This window comes from Sminthopsis crassicaudata, chromosome 6 (assembly GCF_048593235.1).
Source record: "Sminthopsis crassicaudata isolate SCR6 chromosome 6, ASM4859323v1, whole genome shotgun sequence".
Classification (NCBI taxonomy): Eukaryota; Metazoa; Chordata; class Mammalia; order Dasyuromorphia; family Dasyuridae; genus Sminthopsis; species Sminthopsis crassicaudata.
The window spans coordinates 75,775,699-75,794,176 of NC_133622.1; the positions used below are offsets into that span (position 1 = coordinate 75,775,699).

Consider the following 18,478-nt stretch of genomic DNA (forward strand, 5'->3'; position numbering starts at 1 on the left):
AAATGTATTTAATAGCTATGTGATCTTAAGCAAATCACTTAACCTGTTTGCCTCAATTTCCCTATCTGTAAAATTAGCTGGAAAAAGAAATGGCAACTCCAATATCTTTGCCAGAAAAATTCCCATATGGGGACCTGAAGAGTTAGAAATTATTAAAATGCTTGAATAACATTGTGGTTGAGTAAACTTTTCTGCTTTGTATTTGTTGCATTATTTCAGGTTGAACTGCTCAGAGGGAAGGGAAGAGGAATTTATATAGTGTGTCAGTTACTATGCTAAATGCTTTTTACATTATTATTTCATTTGGGCCTCACACTTGAGAGTTGGGTACTATTATAATCCTAATTTTACAATTGAGGAAACTGAGGCAACTAGATTTAAAGAGATTTGCTCAGTGTTTACAGAACTAATGAATCTGATGCTTTATTTGAACTCAGAGAATCCTAATCCCATGATCAATCCTCTATCCATTGTACCATCAGCTGTCTCTTGGGAGAACAGAAAACAAGGAAAGAGTTTTTCTAGATCAAAGTATTTTAGACTTAATATTAATATAAACAGGCTGTCTATCTGTACAGTCATCACAAAGCTTTCATATCTAACAATTAAATCTGTTAAAAATGTTTTACTGATCTTTTAAAAATGATCACTGATACTTTCTTTTTTTTCCCCCTGAGGCTGGGGTTAAGTGACTTGCCCAGGGTCACACAGCTAGGAAGTGTTAAGTGTTTGATTTGAACTCAGGTCCTCCTGAATTCAAGGCTGCTGCTCTATCCACTGCACCACCTAGCTGCCCTCGATCACTGATACTCCCTCATAAAAAGCCTTCCTAGTAACAAATTAGTATGGTTAAGCAAAAACATCCCAGTTCATTGACAATATCTCACAAAATATATATCATTTCACACTTTACTCCACCATCTCTCCATTAAGATTTACAGAGGTATGGTTCACCTTTTGTCTTCTGGGATCAGCATTTACCATTGCATTTATCAGAATTCTGATTACTTTTAATTCAATGTAATGGATTCAGTTCAATAAAATTAGCTCAAGTTAATTCCCAAATGTCACAAATAAACAGGACCCTAGAGCTCATAAAAGATTACCTTGTTTACTTCTTTTGTTACTGATGAAGAAACTGAGGTCCAGAAAGATGTGACGTATTTTACTCAGAAATGTAAGGTTATAATCAGCAGAGCTCAAATTTGAATGCAGAATGTTTGACTCCCCATTCAATGCTTTTTCCCCTTTAATAGGAAGCCCCATATAATTCCAAATATTAAGTCAATAGCTACCTGCACATGGTCTTTATATAAATGTTTTGTTGTTGTTGTTGTTTAAGGCCCTGTGGTTACAACATTTTTGCTGTGTTCTTTTTGTATGTTTATGTCTTTTTAAGGATTTATACATTTTGAACTGTTCTTTCAGATTCCTTCCAACTTTGGCATCTTCTACCATCATTCTTAATTTCATAGCATTACCATATCTCAGGGTTGGAAGAGATCTCAGGAGCCATTTAGTCTTTCTTTTATCTGATTACTGGGAGTCTTTTCTTAAATTTACCTGTCGAATGAGCCAGTCTTTGCTTTAAGACTTCATGATAGGCAGAAGCCACGTTTTTCTTACATAATCCATTTCTACTTTTAGATAGCTCTGGTGGGTAGAATGTTTTTCTTTATAAAAAACATACTTTAAATAGGTAAAGAAAACAATCTGAGGATGTCTCCATTATTTTTGCTTAAAAAAGCATTTACTTTACACCAAAAAGTTAGTCCTGGATTTGGGTGTTTTGATTAAGTATTCTTTGTACTATATTATGTTTAAGTAGAGTATTGCACTTGGAGCTGAGAAAATTTGTTGTAATTTTTTCTAACACCTATCAGCTGTGTGCCCTTAGGTTATTTCATCCCCTTAGGTCCTGAAGCACCTTTGTACTTACCTTCTGAAGTCAGACACCATAAGCTCTGTGGGTGAAGAGAACATCCATAATAAGAGTCCCTCTACATTAATGTTCCCCCTAAAAAATATGCACACATATGTATATTTTAAATGCATATGTATATTTAAAATCATATACATATCTCTAAGTATTTCAGGGGATAATAACATTGATTTTTTTTAAATGCCATAACAATTTGTCATGTTCATTTTCTCATTTTAGATGTATATTTTATGCAAGTAGATTTTATATGCAGATTTCTTTATGATAGCTATTCTTTTTTTCAGTCTATAAATTAGTTTTTTCCTTTTAAAATTAGAAGTTGAATGAAAGATTCTATTTCAAAATTGACTGATTTTTCAAAATGAATCTCTCTCATTATGCCTGTCATTCAGTTGAATTTAATGAATTTTTTTCCATGTATATGCATTTATAGGATCATAGATTAGCTTTAAAACTAGAAAGGTGGGGAGGATATTTAGTTCAACCTTTCTTTTTACCGAAATGGAATTTGAGAGAGGAAAAGGAACTTGCCCAATGGTAAATGGAACAGATGGAGTTTGAAGTCACACACTTGATTCCAAGTTCATTGCTTTTCTCCACTGTATCATAATACCTCTCTCATATTTGTTGTCTGTCTTTTACTCTTCTTGCCAAATATGCTTGGTCTCCCATCATTGGGAAAGTTAATACTTGCCAAGTACTGTTGGGAAGCTCTTTGCAAAATAAACAGTCCTATTAGGATGCTGAATCAGGTTCCCTGTTTACTCTCTTACTTTGCTTCCTCAGCTTTCCCTCTGGTCTGCCTCCTTGCACAGGTTATAGCTAGTTCACAGAGCCTTTTTGTCCATTCTGGCCTCGTGAGCCTCCTCAATGATTCTTTCTCCAGTAAGAAGACTACTTTACTGGAAGAGTTGATGATAGGATGAGAATTGGCGTACTTTATTGCTAGAATATCCTAAAGTAGTTCTGATATTAGAGCCTCTGTGAAATTGTAATTCTTTCTTAGAATAAATAAAATTGTTCCCAGGAACTTGAGATAGCCTGAGAATCTGGATATTGAATTGCTTTTCGAAGCCAAATATCTTTTATTTTTTTTAGGGAAAAAAATGTTGTTTTGTTTCTGGCTAATTGGCCTGTATTGAACCCTCCAAAACTTTTATTTGACAGATGAGGGAAATTGAGCTTTAGAAGAGGACAAGGGACTTGCCGAAATCAGATAGGTGGCGCTCAGGTTAGAGCCAGTACTTAAACTTAACGTTTCTTAGGTCATGCATGGTTTCAGTGCAGTTCCCATTCCATCCCCCCAAATATCTGACCAACATTCAGTTTTCACATGAGGATTACATGATTTAAGAGGGATGGGGATAAGGAAACAGATGACCTTACTGGAGTTTTTCCACACATGAATATCAACATTTCGAGTCATCGAATCCTTTGTCCCATTGGTAATCTCATTCTCTCTGTCTCTCGCTCTCGTCTCTCTCTCTCTCTCTCTCTCTCTCTCTCTCTCTCTCTCTCTCTCTCTCTCTCTGTCTCTCTCTCTCTCTCTCTCTTCCTCTTCTCTCTCTCTTCCTCTTCCTCTTCTCTCTCTCTCTGTCTCTCTCTCTCTGTCTCTCTCTCTCTCTCTGTCTCTCTCTCTGTCTCTGTCTCTCTCGTTATTTTCTACTCTCTGTTTCAGTTCTGCTTAATCATGATTTTTTAAGTTCCTAGAGTCATAGTCACTTATATAAACTTGGTTTTTATTGACTTTGAACTTGTTAAAATTAAAAATATATATATACACACACAACAACAAAAGCAGAAGTCTTTCCTTCTTTTCCCTTTCCTTTCACCCTTTCAGCTGGTTTCAACAAATATTTATTAACTGTCTGTTGTGTGAAGAACATCATTCCAGGCCCTGGAAGGAATAAAAATTATAGAGAAGACAATAGTGTCTCATGGAATTTACAATCTTATTAGGAGAATGTATGAGTCTACGCAAATTTGTCTTGCTTCCCTAAAGAACAAAAAAAAAAATAACAAAATGAGAATAATATAAGTATTCAAGAAAAGTGTACATAGCTTATGTTTAGATAGTGCTTTAAGATCATGGGATCCTAGCTCATGCTAGAGCTGGGGAGGACTCCTAGGCAGCTCCCTCACTTTGCAGATCTGGAAACTGACATTCAAGAAAAAGTGGCTTCCCCAAGCCCATCCAGGCAGGGCTTGAGTTCACTTCTGCGGACATTAGAGTTGATGCTATTTACTCTGATGCACATTTACTCTTTCTCAGAATAATACTGTGAGATAGATACTGGAAGTCCACTTTTGCCCATTATTTGGAGGAGTAAGCAGATTGGGGTAATGACTAGCGGGCTTCCATAGTTACTAATTGTTGACTCCACAGATTGGAGTCAGCACCCACATTCCAAGTCTAGCCCTCTCTCCGCTATGTGTAAATAGGATGCTTTGAAAGGTTTGTGATGAAGGAGTGGGCAGGGATCAGGGATTGCCTTGAAGTAGCAGCAGCAGCAGCAGCAGCAGCAGCAACAGTAGCAGCAGCAGTAGTAGTAATAGTAGTAGTAGTAGTAGTAGTAGTAGTAGTACAGCAGCAGCAGCAGCAGCAGTAGTAGTAGTAGTAGTAGTAGTAGTAGTAGTACAGCAGCAGCAGCAGCAGTAGTAGTAGTAGTAGTAGTAATAGTAGTAGTAGTACAGCAGCAGCAGCAGCAGTAGTAGTAGTAGTACAGCAGCAGCAGCAGCAGTAGTAGTAGTAGTACTAGTAGCAGCAGCAGCAACAGCAATAGTAGTAATAGTAGTAGTAGTAGTAGTAGTAGTAGTAGTAGTAGTAGTAGTAGTACAGCAGCAGTAGCAGCAGCAGCAACAGTAGCAGCAGCAGTAGTAGTAATAGTAGTAGTAATAGTAGTAGTAGTAGTAGTACAGCAGCAGCAGCAGTAGTAGTAGTACTAGTAGCAGCAGCAGCAACAGCAGCAGCAGCAGTAGTAGTAGTAGTACTAGTAGCAGCAGCAGCAACAGCAGCAGCAGCAGCAGCAGTAGTAGTAGTACTAGTAGCAGCAGCAACAGCAGCAGCATCAGTAGCAGTAGCAGCAACAGCATCACCACCATCACCAGCAACAGCATTAAAGAGTGAATAGGAGTTTGACAAGGACAGGTTATTGGCAAAAGGAAAACCCCACCAAAAGCACCATGGGGATGGACCTTGGTCTCTGTATGATGGGCTGAGAACAGGCCCTTGGGGTATGGAAGAGGGTAAGAGGGAGAGGTTGTGGAGGGCTCTGAATGCTAAGCTAACAGTCCTGAATTTCATCCCATCAATCTTAGGGAAGCATCCCAAAGTTTTGAGAAGAGGAGTGACATCAAATAGCTGTCAGTCACCAAGCTTTATTCCTTCTTACTTTGTGCTAAGCTCTGTCTTAGAGAATGAGGATCTGAGAGAAGTCAGTACAGCCTTCTGGGAGGGACAGTCACCAATATAAGCTTGGCTTTTGTTGACTTTGAATTGCTGGGTGGTGTTAATGGAATACTATTAAGATTAACTCCCCCTTTCCCCCCTCCCCCCTGCCCCTCACCCCTCGCCCCTCTCCCCTCTCCAAACAAAAGTATACTTACAGGATGATGAAGCATAAATGAGAAATACTCTCTAAGGGAAGTCAGTCCAGTGAGAGGCCTGGGAAAGAGGCTTCCCTCTTGTGGAAGGTGGGATTTGAGCTGAGTGTTGGAAGAGGCTAGGACGTGGAAGTGAGGAGAGAAGGCATTCCACAAATGGTACAGAGCCAGTTTTGTATGCAGATAAATAACTGTATGCATGTATATATGTTGTGTGTGTGTTTAAATATATGTGATATGTGTTTAAGTATACATGTTGTGCATATGTATATGATTTATATGTACAGGTACATAAACATATATGTATACGTATGCTTAAGTATACTTGTGTATGTATACATTTATGTATATGTCAAAATATACAATAAAAATATGTGTGTATTTAAATATACATATGTATGTCTAAATATATGCATGTAGATATAATGTATGTAGGTAGATATGTATATATTTATGTAAACATATATATGTATATATATGTATATTTAAATATGTGTTCATGTAGATATATATATGTGTGTCTAAGTATATGTATGTAGATATATATGTGTAGGTAGACATTTATGTATATGTCTGTAAATATATATGAGTATGTTTGCTCATATAATATACATAGGTATATATAAATATACACATGTATAGGTAGTGCATATACATGTATGTTTAAATATGTGAGAATATAAATATGCATATGCATATACACGTTTATAAGTGTGCATGTGTATATAGATAAATGTGTATGTATATATTTAAACATATGTATGTAGATATGTGTGTATGGATGGTATGCATATATATGTAAATATATATTTATTTATGTATATATACACACATATACTACATCTGTGCAAGATAAAAACTCCTCTGCCAGTGTTATGAGGAATATATTAGGTTTGGAGTTGCTGTAAAACGTCTTGTGTAAAAATATCCAGAGGACAGATGGAAATTTGGGATTGTAGCTTGGTACCAAGCTTTGGGAGGCGTTATCTCCATAGAAGTGATCACTGACACCCGAGGAGTGATTAGGTTTGAGAAGGGAGCCGGTTTCAGACATGGTGCTGCCTGGGTGATGGGTTCTTGGCTTGTTCCTCTCCTCCCTCCATACCACCAGCAGGAAACATGGGCCAAAGCTAGGCAGCTTTCTGAGTGATGTCTCATCATTCCACTCTTTGGTTAGACCCTTAAAGTCCATTGGTCCTCTTCTATAACTGTTGAGTCCCTCTGGTCTCTTCCATGCTTCATTTTAGGTATTTGTAATTACTCTACATGGCTCAGTATCCAACCTCATCCTGTCCTCCTCCAGGAGTCTGCTCTCAGCCAGTATAGAGAGCATCCTGTCCAGGGTTCAGGCCTCAGTCCTGGCCCTTTGGAGAAGTCAGTTCAAAACCCAACTCTGTCATTAACCTAACTGTGTTACCTCAGGTAGCCACTTTGGCCATTAAACCTGCCTTTCTTCTCATGGCTTACATGGGAATAAAATAAATCTTGTACTGTCTCCCTTCCAAGAATATTGTACATTTTAAAGACCGTTTATAAATGTCAGTTTTGTTTTAGTTTGCTTTTTAATCAGTGCTTTATGGGATGCTTATTCTGGTACTGGCAAACCCCCTTTTATTCTCCTTTCTTCATAAACATATTCTCCTTTCTCTGATGACATCTGTTCCTTTGTAACTTGCTCCAGTAGAGAAGGCTACCCGCCCCTCCCCCCAATATCCACAGCATTAGGCCCTTGTTCCTTCTTGATTTTGCAGACTGTCTCCTTACCTCCAGGAAATTCACACACCTTCTTCCTTCATCTTCCTGGGGGATTTATCATCCACCTAGATTCTTCATCTCTGACCCTGACCTCATATTTTCTTACCCAGTGCAGTGGATACGGTGTCAAGCTCGGAGCTAGGGAAAACTGAGTTCAAATCTGGCCTTAGACACTTAACTAGTTGTGTGACCTTTTTTGCCTCCATAAAATGGGGTTAATGATAGCACTCACATCCTAAGGTTGCTTTGAGGATCAAATGAAATTATAATTGCAAAGTGCTTAGCAAGGAATGTTTGGCACATAATAATAAAGACTATGTAAATTTTAGTTATCCTTATCCTCTCCTCCCAGTGCTGTACTGTGGGCATACCTTGGAGCTTATTCTAATAGGGCTATATGTAGATTTAGAACTGAGAATTATCTTATCCTCTCATTATCCTCCCATTTTATAAATGATGGACCCAAATCCTGGAGTTTTTTAAGTGACTTGTTTAGAATTACCCAGGGAATGCATGCAGAACTGGGATTTGAATCTAGTTCCTCAGACTCCAGATCCAGCACTTTTACTCATGGAGCCGTGTTTTCTCTTGGAATAGTTCCATCATTTAATATTTCCTTTTAAAATTTTCCTCTCTGACCATAATCCTTATATTTCTATTTATTATAGTAAGTTTAATTCAGTAGACAAAGTGCCTACTGTGTGGAATACCCTATACTTGGTATTGCAGATTTAAAAGCTAAACTAGCTAAAACGTTTCTGCCCTCAGTGAATTTATATTCTACTGGACAGTGGATGCTATTATTACATAGATATATACAAAATAATTTGAGAAGAAAAGCATTCCAACTATTGGAGAAGGGGGGATTAGAAAAGGCTGAGAACTTACTTGTTCTTTGGGCCTCTGGCTTTTTATCCTTGCCCAGAACCTGCCATCTCTCAATTGTCTTGAGGTTTCCCTTCCTTTCCTGCCCAACATGGACTTGAGAATCAGCAGCCCTTCTGCTAAAATTCTACACCATCTTTCTTTCCTAACCTCCTCCTTACCAATTAAAAGGAACCTGGGGGTCATCTAGTCTCATCTTTTCATTTTACAGAGGGAGATTTATTGACTTTCCCAAGTGACACAGGTAGGAAGTAATTTGTTTCTAGAGCCAACAGTGATCATTGCCTTTCCCTAATTATGGAAAAAGGCAAAAATTATGTTCCTTTTCTGCTTTTCTGTCTTGTGTCTGCTTTTTCTGTTCCAAGGTTGACCGAGGTTGCTGGGGAAAAAATCATAAAATGATGCTGATTGGCCCTGCTACTAATGAATGCTGTTGTCATCCTTGACATTTACATTGTGCTTTCCGTTTAGCCTCCGCTGGGCCCTCACTGCTGCTCAGCAAACTATTCCATCATTGCATGAAGTTCAGATGGAAAGAAGGAGTAATTATATCTCAGACTTCAGGACCCTTTGCCAAAACACAGTGGTATTTGTCCTATAGCATTCCATGTGTGAAAGCAAGTAATTCTGTTTCACTTAGTAGGCCGGATGTTGTCCCTTGGCTAAATTCTTTGTTTCTAAAGACTTGATGTCATCGGTTACTTTCCCAAACTTACCCATATTAATCTCATTTTCATGCATACATAATACTTGTATTGAATAGGATGAGTGTTTTGTTTGCTGATATCATCATCCCTGAGTCCTCTCATTTTGTATTTCACCAGAAATTGGCTAAATGAGAGAAAGCACATTTAAAAATGATTTCCATTTTATTACTAGGTTAGAGGGATAGAGAAGAAAAATTCATGCTAATTTTTGTCAGCTTTACTTACTTTTAAATTTTATTTCATTTGTTTTCAGTTAACACAAATCTGTTTTTCCCTAAGAGGGGGAAAAAAGGGAACTCAAGACCCTTATAACTGATATGTTTAGCCAAGCAAAACTAATTTCTACATTAGCCATGTTCGATAAATGTTACTTCTGCACCCTGAGTCCATTACCTTTCTGGCAGAAGATGGGTAGCATGTTTCATCATTAGCCCTTTAGAATCATAGTTGATTACACAATTTTATTTTATTCAAGTGAGCAACCATGAATGAAGGCTTGCCTCTATGCCCATTTTTAGTGTGTTCCTCAAAAGCAATGACATTCAAAAAGGTAGTAAGATTAATAATAATGATGGTAGTCATTGCCACTATTCATATAGCACTTAAACATTTGCAAAACATATTGCATACATGATCTCATTTTATTCCAAAAACAACTCTGGGAAGTGCGTATTATGTTATCAACATGCACCTCGCAGAGTTGCTGTTGAAATAAAATTTAAATTTTGTACTTTTTTTTTTTTAAAGTGCTTTTTAAAGCTTATTTAGAAGGTGCTTACTATATATCTGGCCATGTGCTGTGCTCTGGGAATACTAATTCAACTATAACAGTGTGGTTCACAGGGAGGGAGGAGTAGATCCATCTGTCACATTTCATCTCTTCCGCCTACCCTTCCCCAAAGGTGATTTTAATTACCACAGGGAGAGAAAGCAGGAGGTTGGAATGGTCATTGGCGGGCCATTTTGTGCTGCTCAGAAAGAGCAGAGGTACAAGATTAGAATTTTATCTATTTGCTTCCTTAAGTATTGTTAATCCAGGGAATGTCACTTTCATGTTCAAGCTAAACTCATGACAATTATTTTTTCAGAGAGACATCGTTCCATCAGTTCTATTTTTTGCACTGGCCTCTTTCTATTTGCATGGGACCCTTCCTTCCTTTTCCCTTTTCTCAGGGTCTGGCTGCCTTCAGGGGTAGTTCTTGATGGTGTAAATAACCTCTTAAAGTCATTAGGAAATGATTAACTAACTGCCACTGGGTTACATCTCAGAGATTCTGGACCTCCAACTGTCATTATACAAATCCCCTTCTTTGTCCCCCACTGCCTATTCCCTTATTCCTAATTTTTAACCCTCCTGTAGATTTAAAGTTTAACACCATTCTCTAAAGATGCTCAAGCGTTTTCATGGGTAAAAAAGTTGCTTTCATCTAAAATCTTTTCCTTTTTTTCCCCCCTATTATTATATTTTGGCTCTCTCTCTAGCCTCTCTCTGACAGCCTCTCTAACCAAATTCTCCAGCCCTCATTGCATCTTCCTACATTCCCCAACTCATTATTTGAGGTGGAAAAGTTGGAATACTCCTTGCTCTCCGGAATACTCCTTGCTCTCTATTATTACATCAGGTTCTTCCTCTACCACAATAACCTGTTGATGTCAATCTTAAATGTATGGCATGCATTTCCCATGCAAAAAAAAAAAAAAAAAAAAAAAAAAGTCTGTATTGAGTTCCTTGAAATTCATCTAACAAATTTCTAAAGTGGTAAGGAATTGTAAATTGAGATGCCCATCAACTGGGGAATGGCTGAACAAGTTGTGATATAAGTTATGATGGAATACTGCTGTGCTATAAGAAATGGTGAACAGGTTGACTTTACAAAAACATGAAAAATCTTGCACAAAATCATGGAAAGTGAAATGAGCAGAACTAAGAGAACACTATATACAGTAACCTCTCCTCATTTGAGGGTAACAGTTTATATCTTTACTACTCAGAGATTTTGGTAGTTTTTGTCTACTGATTTATAGGATACTCCTCTTCTTTATTTCTTTATTTTTAAAATAAATTTTATTTCATTAAACATTTCTCAATTACGTGTAAATAATTTTCAAAAATATTTTGAAGACAAGCAATTTGATATTGATTATTTACATATAATTTACATATTAAGCAGAACATTTCTATATTAGTCATAATGTAAAAGAAAATACAGACCCAAAAAAAGGAAAATAAAATTTAAAAAGTTCACTTCAATTGGCATTCAGAGTTCATTAGTTTTCACTCTGGAGGTGGATACCATTTTTCATCATGGGGTCTTTTGGAATTGGCTTGCACCATGATCTTGATAAGTAGTTAAGTCTTTCACAATTGATTATCCTTATAATATTACTGTTACTGTGTATAATGTTCTCCTAGTTCTGCTCACTTCACTTTACATGAGTTCATTAGTTATTTTAGGTTTTTCTCAAACCATCCTGCTTATTTCTTTCTTTCTCTCTCTCTTTTTTTTTTTTTTTTCCTTTTATTTTGGAGAGACTAAGAGGGAGAGACTCCTGCTCGTTTCTTTTTTTTTTTTCCTCACCTCTTTTTTGGGGGACTAAGAGGAAGAGACTCAGCGAGAGTCATTTGTTCCCCCTTTTCTTCCATCCATCCTCTATATATCTATCTATGTTACATTTTGAGGTCTGAGTTTTTCCCCCTCTCTTCCAATCCTGCATTAGAGAAGCCTAACAGTTGACACAGTTGTATATGTGAAACCATACTATGCATACTTACACACATCAGTTCTTTTTCTGAAGGTGGATGCATCATAGGTCCTTTGTAGTTGATCTGAATATTCATGTTATTCGGAATAGCTTAGTCATTCACAGTTAATCTTTGAGTGATATTGCTGTTACTAACTGTGTTCTCTTGGCTCTCTCATTTTCCTTTTCATTATTTTGTACACGTTTTTTCATGTTTTTGTAAAGACAGACCGTTCATTCTTTCTTTTAGCACACTAGTATTAAATGTCACAACTTGTTCAGCCATTCCCCAGTTGATCGGCATCTCAATTTACAATTTCTTACCACTTAAGAAACTCAACATGGACAAATTGTTTGTTGGTTTGTTTGTTTGTTTTTACATGGGAAATGTATACTGTATGTTTAAGATTGACATCAGCAATAGTGTAACAAAAAAAGATTGGGGTAAATTAAAGTAAAAATAATAATCAATCATGTTATACAAATGAAGTGCAGGGGAAGAATAGAGGGAGGAGGAGGGCTCATAGTTCTGAAAACCCACTCACATTGGGAATGGGTTAAATAGGCAATACTCCATATGTACCATGAAGGGTATAGCATCCTCCAAAATCTAGGAGAGGGATGGGCCGACCAGGAAGCAAAGGATGAGGGAAAAAGACAAGGGAGGGATTCCTGGATGGGGGGAAATTAAATAATAGCAAAGCAAGTTAGAAATAGAATTAAAGCAGAGTCAGCAGGGATAGGAAAGATATGTATATCTATGTGTGGAGGTACATATCTACATATATATATATATATATATATATACATACATACATACATACATACATAAATATATCCTTTCTTAACTATAGCTTGCTTGGGGGAGGTAGAAGGAATGAAAGGGGGGGAAAACAAAGTAAAACAAAGGTGCACAGCAGAGAACAAAAGAACAATTTACAAAGAAGAAAAGAAAAGATGAATACATGAATATAATTTTTTCTACTCACATAAACTTTCTTGAATTGATACTTATATTTGACTTCCCCCGATGAGGTACATGACAGTGTTCATTCTCTCTCTCTCTCTCTCTCTCTCTCTCTCTCTCTCTCTCTCTCTCTCTCTCTCTCTCTCTCTCTCTCTCTCTCTCTCTCTCCCTCTCTCTCTCTCTCTCTCGTATTCCTTTTCTGTTTTTTTTTTTTAATAAAATACAATTCAAAAACCTGCTAAAATATTTTTGTACAAATAGGTCTTTTCCCCTTTTCTTTAATATTTTTGGATGCATACCTAGTAGTGTTATTGCTGAATCAAAGGGTATTAGTGGTTTTTTAGCCTTTGGGCATAGTTCCGATTTTTCTTCAGAATGGAGAATCATTTCACAATGCCACTGTGCATTTATGTCCCAATTTTCATATATCTCTTCCAGCATTTGCCAATTTTTTTCTGGCAATCCATAGGTTTGAGATGGTACGTCAGAGTTTAATTTCCATTGCTTTTACCAGTAATGATTTAGAGCATTTTTTTCATTTATCAATAGCTTTGATTTCTTCTGAAAATTGCCTTTTTAACATGCTTTGACCATTTGTCAATGACCATTTGAGAAACAAGACCCTTTTCAAAGAAAATTGCACTAAAAAATTTTGCCCCCATTTTCTGCTTTCTGCCTGATCTTGGTTGCATTGTTTGTGTAAAACCTTTTTAGTTTCGTATAATCAAAATTATTCATTCTATTTCTTATTTCTGTCTTATTTGGTTATGAACTTCCCAATATTTTTTAGGTCTGACAAGTAAATGCATTTTTTCCCCATCCCCAACCAATTTATTTAAAATATCACCTTCTGAGTCTTAATCATTTATCTATTTTGACCTTATCTTCATACATAGGATGCATTTTGGCTTGATGCAAACTGATTTCCAGTTTTTTTTCCAGCAATTTTTATCAAATGTACTTTCTTCTTTCTTCAGTGAGTTCAGTGCTTATAATTTTTCACTCTTACCCAATTCCTGCCCTCATACTAGACTTCAGTAAATATGTAAATGTAATATGTGTAATATACAATATATATGTATATGTAAATATGTATTCAGTAAATAATACACAGATATATTAGTATTTCCTGAAACATTTTTATTTTCCAATTTTTCAAGATGCTTGTTTCTTGTGACCCAGTGTTCTAGTCTATTTTAGCTACACTTAGTGATGGTCATATTCTTATCTTGCCATCACTCACAAATGTTCTACTTCCAGATTTATAAACTGAAATTTTCCTATTTAATCACAATTTATCATTATTCTACTTCCCTCCTCTACCTTGAAACCCCGAACCTTATTCTTTGACAACACTGATCCCTCCCCATTTCACCCCCCAAATCCCATGACCACCTTATTCTTTCCCAGACCATTCCCCCCAGGGCAGCTACATTTTCCTTTCTTCCTTCCTCATACCAAACCCTTAATGAATCAATTCGACTCAATGCTGTTTTTTGTTGTTGAATTTCTTGCTTGCTATTTCTTTCAAGCCTGAATTAGTCTCTCTACTTGCTGCCATTGTTCCTACTCATGTTGCTGAATGAAGCTAGAAAAACGCACACAATTGTTCTAACTCGGTCCACTACAGATTTATATTATGTAATTTCAACAAACCCTTACCTCTGTAGGAAATCTTTTTTGGAAACACCTTATTAACTCACTCTTCCATTTCCCAAATCTTTTCTTCCATCATTAAATCTTCCATAATTATCTTTCCTTCTACCTTCTTGTTATGGGCCAGAACTCTGAACTTAAAACAAGGATTCTTACAAGGTACTAAGTGGAATTGATAATACAATGGTTATCTAATTTAGCATGATGCTTAATAGTTTTCTAAGTTCAGTATGACTGATTTAATCTTACAACAAATAATGGTTTCCTAGTGATACAATGATTGGTTTATACTCAATGTAGAGGATATAAGCTAGGAGCCTCAACCAGGTTTATATATAGAGAGGCAGGAGCTTAAGCTCTCAGAACCAAGGAGAGAGATTCATTTGATCTTCAGTCAGTCTCCCGGGGACCTGAGCGGTTGGGAGATAGAGCTAGGGAAGAAAAGCGGACTGGAGGCTGAAGCATAAACCCTTGGACTCAGATTCAATCATCCCATCTCACACCATTCTGGTGGCAGGCATTCCTCCTTAGCTTCTCCACTGAAATCAAGACTCCAGAAGGCTTTTAAGGAAGCTAGTCCAGGCCCCAGGCAAGGAGACAAGACTTTGAAGGAGACAATAAAGGATTTGGGCTTTAACACCTGGCTACTCCTGTGGTGATTCCTGAACTGAAAAGAAGGTTGCCCCAAAGACCTCCAGAGACCCCCAGGAAACCGAACAGAGAACATTACACCTTCTTATTTGACAACCTTATTTATTATTTCACTGAAAAATTGAAACCATTGGCCAGAGTTCTTCCTCTTCTTCACACCTCTTCAACCTATACCTGATGCCTTTTGCTTTTGTTTCCTTGTTCACCCCTTCTCGTAGGAGATGGCCCTTCTCCTTCCCAAGGCACAAATGGTCCTATTCCATCTCTTTCTCTCCAGCAGATTGCTTTCTCTATTGGGCTCTCTTCTCTTATTTTCTCCCTCTATTCCATTTCCTTGGTGATCTCTTTGGCTCCCATGGTTCAATTACCATAATTAATTATCAACCCTAACCTCACTTACCTCAGTCTTGCTGCTTTACACCTGTTGGATACTTCCAACTGAATGTCCTGCAGACATCTTAAACTCAATGTGTCCATAGCTGAATCATTATCTTTCCCCCCAAATCTTGCTCTATCTCTCTATGGTTGTTTAGGCTGGCAGCATCCCCATTCTCCCAAGGGCTGTCAACTTTATCGGTAGCATTTCTTGTCTAAGCCCCCTCCATTGTAGGCTTTCCTTAGGCCTGGATTATAGCAGTAGCCTCCTGTTGCTTCAAGTCTTTCCTCTATTTAGTTCATCTCCTTTCAGTTATAAGAGTGATATTCCTCAAATATAGATCTGACCTTGTCCCCTCCCTTCTATTTAGCATAATGCCTGCCACATAGTAAATAATAAATAATATAAAATAATAGTTAATAATGTAATTAATGCTTATTCCTCAAAGTTTTAAAAACAAATGTAAAAAAAAAGTTTTACATGTAAATGCATGTTTCCTTACCTTTTCCCTCCACTCCCCCTCTCCCTCCTCATTGTTAGGTAAAAGGAATGTAAAAGAAATAAAAAGAAAGAAGGAGGACTAAATGGAGGGTTCGGCTAGCACAAGAAAAAAGAAATCATTCCAGGGAAGGTTGGAATAGCTTTTTATTTTGATTTGGGAAAGTAGAAGTTTGAAAATTAGGAAGAGAATGTTCTGTGTTCTGGAGATGATATAACATGGTATGTGTTCAAAGGAACGTTTTGAAAGTATGAAGAACAGAATGCTCTCCTTGACGTTCAATAAATGTTTATTAGAGCTAATAATAAGTTGAACAGAGTAAGCAGCTGTAGGGAAGACCCATCTGTGTATTTTAACAGTTCACTTTCTGACTTCTCTTTTCTCTAAAAGGGATCATCTTTAAGTGAAACCCGAGTGCTGTTTCTGAGAAATACCTGAGTAATTTTTAAACTACCTACAAAGTCAGTGTGCACTTGACAATGTCATCAGACATTTAGGCCCTTCTGCCCTCTTGCTACATGTATTGCAGAAAATATAAAATAAGAGATCAAGAAAGGTTGTTCAGTCATGAGATTGTGCATCCTCAGGATATCTACTCATGACCTGCCATTATTCTCTTTAGACCTCCAGGCCCTATTGTCTGACCTGCTGGCATGTCCAACAGACCCACTGATCTTGACATGGGCCCCTCTGCTGAACTCTTAGGACTAATGGCCCTTTTTAGTTGTCCTGCTACTGATCTTGTCTCCTCACTTAGAGGGGCAGTTCTTTGAATGTACAGATTTAAAAAAAAAAAATCCTATTTATATTTCAGGTATTGGGCACAGTTCTTGACGTATAGTGAACAATTTATAAATGCTTTTTCATTAACCATCCATTCACCCTTTCCTTTATTCCAGTGTCCTGTTAACTGTGTCCCAAGAGGGTATTGCAGGGATAATGATCTCAGAGACAGAATTTCTTCTCTAATACTTATTAGAACAAGACTCAGACTCTCTCTGAGGATCAAGAAAAGTACATGAGATTGAATTGCTAAATTATAAATTATGATCTGGAGTGAGATCAGAGGAAGTCATAGACTTTTTGTATATCTGCAGCTATGGGGGCTCAATGGATAGAATGCCAAGCCTGAAGTCAGGAAAAACTCAAATCATGAATTCAAATCCAGTCTCAGACACTTCATAGCTGCACGACCTTGAGCAAGTTTGTTTGTTTCCTCATTGGTAAATGAGCTGGAGAAGAAAATGGCAATCCACCCCAGTTTCTTTACCAACAGAAGTTCAAATGGGCTCACAAAGACTCAGACATGATTGAAAAATAACAAGAACAGTTGTGTTCATACCGTTCTTCCAAGAGAACTTTTTTCAAAATATTTCCTGTAACTTTTTCAAATTTTTTGATGTTTTTGTACAGTATTTTTTTTTTTTCAAAACCATTTTATTTGTCTTGTCTCATTTGAGCTTCAGAGCAGCCTTGGAAAGTAGGTATTAATTGCTTAATTACTTGAGGTATTAATTCTCATTCCTTCTCTGTAAATAAGCACACACACACACACACACACAAAGAGAGAGATTCTTTTTCTCAAACTTTTTGAGCTTTTGTAGCACCTGTAAAATCTTGTGCTCTAACATCAATGTCTTTTTAAAAAAAAATTTAATAGTGTTTTATTTTTTCAAATACATGTAGTTTTCAACATTCATATTTGCAAAAACTTTGTGTTTCAGATATTTTTCCCTCTGTTCCTTCCTAAGCAATCTGATATAGATTAAACATGTTCAATTCTTCTAAACATTATTTCCATAGTTGTGCAAGAAAAATCATATCAAAAAAAAAAACCCACAAGAAAAAACAATAAGTAAACAACAATAACAAAAGGTGAAAATACTATGTTGTGGTCCATGCTCAGACCTTACAAGCTCTCTGGATGCAGATGGCTTTCTCCATCCCAAGTCTATTGGAACTGCCTTGAATTATCTCATTGTTGAAAAGAGCCACGTCCATCAGAATTGATCCTCACATAATCTTGTTGCCATGTACAATGTTTTCTTGGTTCTGTTCACTTTGCTTTGCATCAGTTTATTTGAGTCTTTTCAGGCTTTTATAAAATGAGGCTGCTCATCATATTTCCAAAGTCTTGAATCTGGTTTAACCTCTGTGCAATAGTGAAATATGGTCAGGTTTAAAGTGGAAAAAAAAGATGAACTGATAAGTATCATTGGTCCACATGTAAAAAGAAGAAAAAGAAAGAATAGGAAGGAGTTTCATCTTAAAATTGTTAGTGATAGATCATCCAAGGCTTGAGTAAAAATAAATGTTCTCTAAATGATTTGCAGCAATCATCCTCATCTTTCATCTTGCTTTATTTTCAGATGATTTGTATTTTCAGTTCTGTGGTAAATTGGACTTTTAAAAATTACTTGGTTGTCCTCATTTTTCTCTCTTTTTTAATTTACAGGAGGAAAAAAAGAAGTTTGACAAAGAGACAGAAAAGAACTATAGCCTCTTGGATAAACATTTGAACCTTTCGTCTAAAAAGAAAGATGCTCATTTACAAGAGGTATTTATTCATTTCTTTCCCAGTGTATTCCAAGAACTAAACAAAATGTACGAGTCTCTGTTACTTCTGTTGGTGATTTTTCTTTTGGAAGTAAAATAAACATTTCTTAGTGCTTAGAACTATAAATGTGTAGATGAT

At 36.7% G+C, this 18,478-nt stretch overlaps 1 protein-coding gene across 1 annotated transcript in view; it reads left to right on the plus strand.

Moving 5' to 3' along the window:
- The window catches only part of ARHGAP10 (Rho GTPase activating protein 10), a 340,816-nt gene that overhangs the window by 119,108 nt on the left and 203,230 nt on the right, over positions 1-18,478 (plus strand). The window contains exon 5 of the mRNA XM_074273693.1: positions 18,239-18,340. Within this exon, the coding sequence (XP_074129794.1) occupies positions 18,239-18,340 (102 nt within the window). The remainder of the gene's footprint in view (positions 1-18,238; positions 18,341-18,478) is intronic.